Consider the following 5,840-nt stretch of genomic DNA (forward strand, 5'->3'; position numbering starts at 1 on the left):
CCTGTGGACCCTGTTGTAAACAAGTGTAATGCTTAATTGGGTCGTCCACTCACAGTTAACAGTCTTTGTATTGAGTTTGTGCTTGAAATGTACTGTAATTCTACAAACTGTTAATAAATATTTCAATCAATCAAACCCAGGCCTGTGGCATTTATAGCCAATTTGAATGGAATCTGCTCAAACTGACAGATACAGAACCATGTATTGCTGCTGTCAGGTGGAAACTATATATAATAATAATACAAAAAATACAATAGTTAAAATAGCCTATCAAGGGGGGGGGGCACAGTTGGTAGTGCTGTCGCCTCACAGCTAGAAGGTCCTGGGTTCGATTCCCGCTCAGGAAGCTGTGGGTGCTGGCGGTGTGTTTCCTCCTCCGCGTCATCAGTGCCCATACCCGAAGGCGGGGGTTGGCGAAAGGGCCTTTCTGTGTGGAGTTTGCATGTTCTCCCCGTGTCCCCTAGGGTAGGTACCCTCACATGTTCTCCCCATGTCCCCTATAGGGTAGGTACCCTCACATGTTCTCCCCGTGTCCCCTAGGGTGGGTACCCTCACATGTTCTCCCCGTGTCCCCTAGGGTAGGTACCCTCACATGTTCTCCCCGTGTCCCCTAGGGTAGGTACCCTCACATGTTCTCCCCGTGTCCCCTAGGGTAGGTACCCTCACATGTTCTCCCCGTGTCCCCTAGGGTAGGTACCCTCACATGTTCTCCCCGTGTCCCCTAGGGTAGGTACCCTCACATGTTCTCCCCGTGTCCCCTATAGGGTAGGTACCCTCACATGTTCTCCCCGTGTCCCCTATAGGGTAGGTACCCTCACATGTTCTCCCCGTGTCCCCTAGGGTAGGTACCCTCACAAAAAACATGCAGTAATCCTGGTCTCTATACTGCCTCCCCCTGGCCAGCCGGGACGCCTGATGGAGGGGAAAGGAACTGGTTGGAATAACGTGTTCCTTCCACGCGCTACGTCCAACCAGGGAAACTCCCCCCTGTCAGATGTAAAGGAGCAGCTTGGACACTCAGGCATGAAGGAAGCATGAGTTCAAGTCCGTTGCTCTCCCCTTGTCCCCCATATATGGGGACTAGGTTGGTCTCGCCTTGTCCCCCATATATGGGGACTAGGTTGCTCTCCCCTTGTCCCCCATATATGGGGACTAGGTTGGTCTCCCCTTGTCCCCCATATATGGGGACTAGGTTGCTCTCCCCTTGTCCCCCATATATGGGGACTAGGTTGCTCTCCCCTTGTCCCCCATATATGGGGACTAGGTTGCTCTCCCCTTGTCCCCCATATATGGGGACTAGGTTGCTCTCCCCTTGTCCCCCATATATGGGGACTAGGTTGCTCTCCCCTTGTCCCCCATATATGGGGACTAGGTTGGTCTCCCCTTGTCCCCCATATATGGGGACTAGGTTGGTCTCCCCTTGTTCCCCATATATGGGGACTAGGTTGGTCTCCCCTTGTCCCCCATATATGGGGACTAGGTTGCTCTCCCCTTGTCCCCCATATATGGGGACTAGGTTGGTCTCCCCTTGTCCCCCATATATGGGGACTAGGTTGGTCTCCCCTTGTCCCCCATATATGGGGACTAGGTTGGTCTCCCCTTGTCCCCCATATATGGGGACTAGGTTGGTCTCCCCTTGTCCCCCATATATGGGGACTAGGTTGGTGGAGGGTGTGTAGAGCCCAGGATCACATTAGATGATTGACACAGGGGTGAGAAATATGAAGACTTATATTTATTTATATATTATATTTTGATTATTGTTACAAAACACACTATAACCAGTTCCGCTCTAAATATATTCTGGACATTTGAAAACTGCAGATCTACAAATGGCAGATGGGCTATATTCTCAAATGATGTATTTGTAATGCATTTTGAACATTAATTCTGCACAATTAATCAATACTTTAACTTTGAAGTACATTTTGATACCAAATACTTTTGCACCATTACTACAGTAAATTTTGAATTTGTTTGAATACGTTTAACAGAGTATACATCTGCATTGCAGTCTTGACACTTTTACTTTTACTTTAAATGTTGAAAACCATTTGATGACATTTATAGCCTCGCAGACCCAAAACTAAAGAATATTTCGTTATCGTTGGATATTAGATTTTGTCCACAATTCCATACTGTATTGATGTTGGTGTATACTGTACCTCTAGGAGAGATGTCAGTCACATTTTAATTCTCTAAATGTGTAGAAGACTTCTTGTCAATTAATACAATCAGATAGGACTGTTCTGATTGGCTGAATGGACTGCCATGGGAAGTCTCACCTAGGTAGCACCTTGCCATTAACCCATTCTGACCTGAGATCAGATTCATACGAGGTTTCCGCCGGACACACACACTGGTCTGATGAACCCATTCTGACCTGAGATCAGATTCTAAAAAATGTCAGTCGCTCTTCGATTTTTCAAAAATAGCAGACCTACAAGCTCGTATCGCGACACTCGGTGGCGCGCTATGAGCTTGTAGATCTGCTATTTTTCAATAGCTAAAGCACGACATGATGCCAACTCCAAAATGGGTGCCCGTTCAGAATGGGATAAATCATAACCATAACCTTTCGATCATAACCACACATCTTTAAATCATAACAACACATCTTTAAATCATAACAACACATCTTTAAAATCAACGTAAAATAACACCTTGTGTAAACAATGCTTACAGTAAAACCCCTGGAAACATCTTTTAATGTTTAATGTGTTAAAAGTGATAGATTAAAACTTCATGAATTACAGTAGAGAGGATTAAAACTATATGAATTACAGCAGAGATATGGATGGAAAGTGTCTGTAGACAAACTGTATGAATGAATATGAATTACAGAAAAATATAATATAGTAGAATTATGTCTGTCTGTCTGTCTGTCTGTCTGTCTGTCTGTCTGTCTGTCTGTCTGTCTGTCTGTCTGTCTGTCTGTCTGTCTGTCTGTCTGTCTGTCTGTCTGTCTGTCCAGAGGGTGAGACAGCTGCCTGTCTGTCTGTCTGTCTGTCTGTCTGTCTGTCTGTCTGTCTGTCTGTCTGTCTGTCTGTCCAGAGGGTGAGACAGCTGCCTGTCTGTCTGTCTGTCTGTCTGTCTGTCTGTCTGTCTGTCTGTCCAGAGGGTGAGACAGCTGCCTGTCTGTCTGTCTGTCTGTCTGTCTGTCCAGAGGGTGAGACAGCTGTCTGTCTGTCTGTCTGTCTGTCTGTCTGTCTGTCTGTCTGTCCAGAGGGTGAGACAGCTGCCTGTCTGTCTGTCTGTCCAGGAGTCTGTAAGGAGAGACACAGATACTTATTTAGGCCTAAAGTCCATAGATTTATCCATAGATCTGTCCACACATAGTCTAAAGTCCATAGATTTATCCATAGATCTGTCCACACATAGTCTAAAGTCCATAGATTTATCCATAGATCTGTCCACACATAGTCTAAAGTCCATAGATTTATCCATAGATCTGTCCACACATAGTCTAAAGTCCATAGATTTATCCATAGATCTGTCCACACATAGTCTAAAGTCCATAGATTTATCCATAGATCTGTCCACACATAGTCTAAAGTCCATAGATTTATCCATAGATCTGTCCACACATAGTCTAAAGTCCATAGATTTATCCATAGATCTGTCCACACATAGTCTAAAGTCCATAGATTTATCCATAGATCTGTCCACACATAGTCTAAAGTCCATAGATTTATCCATAGATCTGTCCACACATAGTCTAAAGTCCATAGATTTATCCATAGATCTGTCCACACATAGTCTAAAGTCCATAGATTTATCCATAGATCTGTCCACACATAGTCTAAAGTCCATAGATTTAGGATACATAATCTTAATAAAGCATAAAGCATAAAAAAACATGATTATAAAATATATAGAATATATAGATAATGATCTTAAACTATTAAAGATAAGGAAAATATAGATATAGATCTTAAACTCATTATAGATATAAATTATATAGATAATGATTTAAACTCATTATAGATATAGAATATATAGATAATGATCTTAAACTCATTATAGATATAGAATATATAGATAATTATCTCAAACTCATTATAGATATAAATGATACAGATAATGATCTACTCACAGCTGGTTAATCACTTAAACCCATTCCTCTGCATTCTCCGCTCTCTCTCATCTGAAATGTACAATTATTAATATGAATTATTAATATTAATAACATCTCTCTCATCTGGAAAAAACAACACATTAATCCATTATAATTAAGACATTATAGTTAACATACAGTTGATAATACATTCTTTCATGTATGAATTAATTCATAATATATTAATGTATTCATATATTCATTCATATATCCATTCATATATTAATGTATTCATATATTCATTAATGCATATATCAATGTGTTCATATGTTCATTAATTCATATATTCATGTATTCATATATGCATGCATATATTAATTCATATATTAATGTATTCATATATTCATTCATATATGAATGTATTCATATATTCATTCATATATTAATGTATTCATATATTCATATATGACCTCATCCAGTTGTTTCTGAGTCTCCGCCTCCATGGCTCTGATGTCATCCATGGTCAGTTCAATCCACCTGTCAATCAAATCATATTAAATGCACTGTACTGTAGGAACCTTCCCTAGCCCCTCCCCTAGCCCCTCCCCTAGCCCCTCCCCTAGCCCCTCCCACAGCCCCTCCCACAGCCCCTCCCCTAGCCCCTCCCCTAGCCCCTCCCACAGCCCCTCCCCTAGCCCCTCCCCTGGCCCCTCCCACAGCCCCTCCCCTAGCCCCTCCCCTAGCCCCTCCCCTAGCCCCTCCCACAGCCCCTCCCCTAGCCCCTCCCCTAGCCCCTCCCACAGCCCCTCCCCTAGCCCCTCCCCTAGCCCCTCCCCTAGCCCCTCCCACAGCCCCTCCCCTAGCCCCTCCCACAGCCCCTCCCCTAGCCCCTCCCCTAGCCCCTCCCCTAGCCCCTCCCCTAGCCCCTCCCACAGCCCCTCCCCTAGCCCCTCCCATACACAGGTTTAATGTTTGTCTTTAGTTCAATGTTTGTTTAGTAAACACATTGTTTACATCATGTGACTCATTACGTCATATTGTCTCTTTTAATTGTAATGTTAGAGTCCACAGAAGACATGTAAATATGAAATAAATGCTTAAACATGTAGCTATAGGTGTAATGTTAGAGACCACAGAAGACATGTAAATATGAAATAAATGCTTAAACATGTAGCTAGGTGTAATGTTAGAGACCACAGAAGACATGTAAATATGAAATAAATGCTTAAACATGTAGCTATAGGTGTAATGTTAGAGTCCACAGAAGACATGTAAATATGAAATAAATGCTTAAACATGTAGCTAGGTGTAATGTTAGAGACCACAGAAGACATGTAAATATGAAATAAATGCTTAAACATGTAGCTAGGTGTAATGTTAGAGTCCACAGAAGACATGTAAATATGAAATAAATGCTTAAACATGTAGCTAGGTGTAATGTTAGAGACCACAGAAGACATGTAAATATGAAATAAATGCTTAAACATGTAGCTATAGGTGTAATGTTAGAGACCACAGAAGACATGTAAATATGAAATAAATGCTTAAACATGTAGCTATAGGTGTAATGTTAGAGACCACAGAAGTGAACCTTTTCCAAGCCTGTTCTCAACTCTCTGTTTCTCTGCCAGACATTACTCTATAAGCCATATCTCCAAAACTGGAGGGTCAAACTGAACAACCAATATGTAAATTTGAAGCTACGATTCCCTGATTTCACACGAGGAAATAAATCTTAATTATTATTATTAATGAATGAATACATCGTGTGAAATCTGTACCT

At 42.1% G+C, this 5,840-nt stretch overlaps 1 protein-coding gene across 1 annotated transcript in view; it reads right to left on the reverse strand.

Annotated features, from left to right (window-relative positions):
• Nucleotides 1-2,928: 2,928 nt before the first annotated feature.
• The window catches only part of LOC310864176 (phosphatidylinositol transfer protein beta isoform-like), a 24,474-nt gene continuing 21,562 nt past the window's right edge, over nt 2,929-5,840 (reverse strand). Inside the window, exons 10-13 of the mRNA XM_083772761.1 lie at nt 5,839-5,840; nt 4,528-4,594; nt 4,097-4,147; nt 2,929-3,102 (exon numbers count right to left, since the gene is read on the reverse strand). The exon at nt 5,839-5,840 is cut by the window's right edge and continues 54 nt beyond it. Of these exons, the coding sequence (XP_083628887.1) occupies nt 4,103-4,147; nt 4,528-4,594; nt 5,839-5,840 (114 nt within the window). The 3' untranslated portion in view covers nt 2,929-3,102; nt 4,097-4,102. The remainder of the gene's footprint in view (nt 3,103-4,096; nt 4,148-4,527; nt 4,595-5,838) is intronic.

The sequence above is a fragment of the Protomyctophum parallelum genome (assembly GCF_964188405.1).
Source record: "Protomyctophum parallelum genome assembly, chromosome: 9".
Taxonomy (NCBI): domain Eukaryota; kingdom Metazoa; phylum Chordata; class Actinopteri; order Myctophiformes; family Myctophidae; genus Protomyctophum; species Protomyctophum parallelum.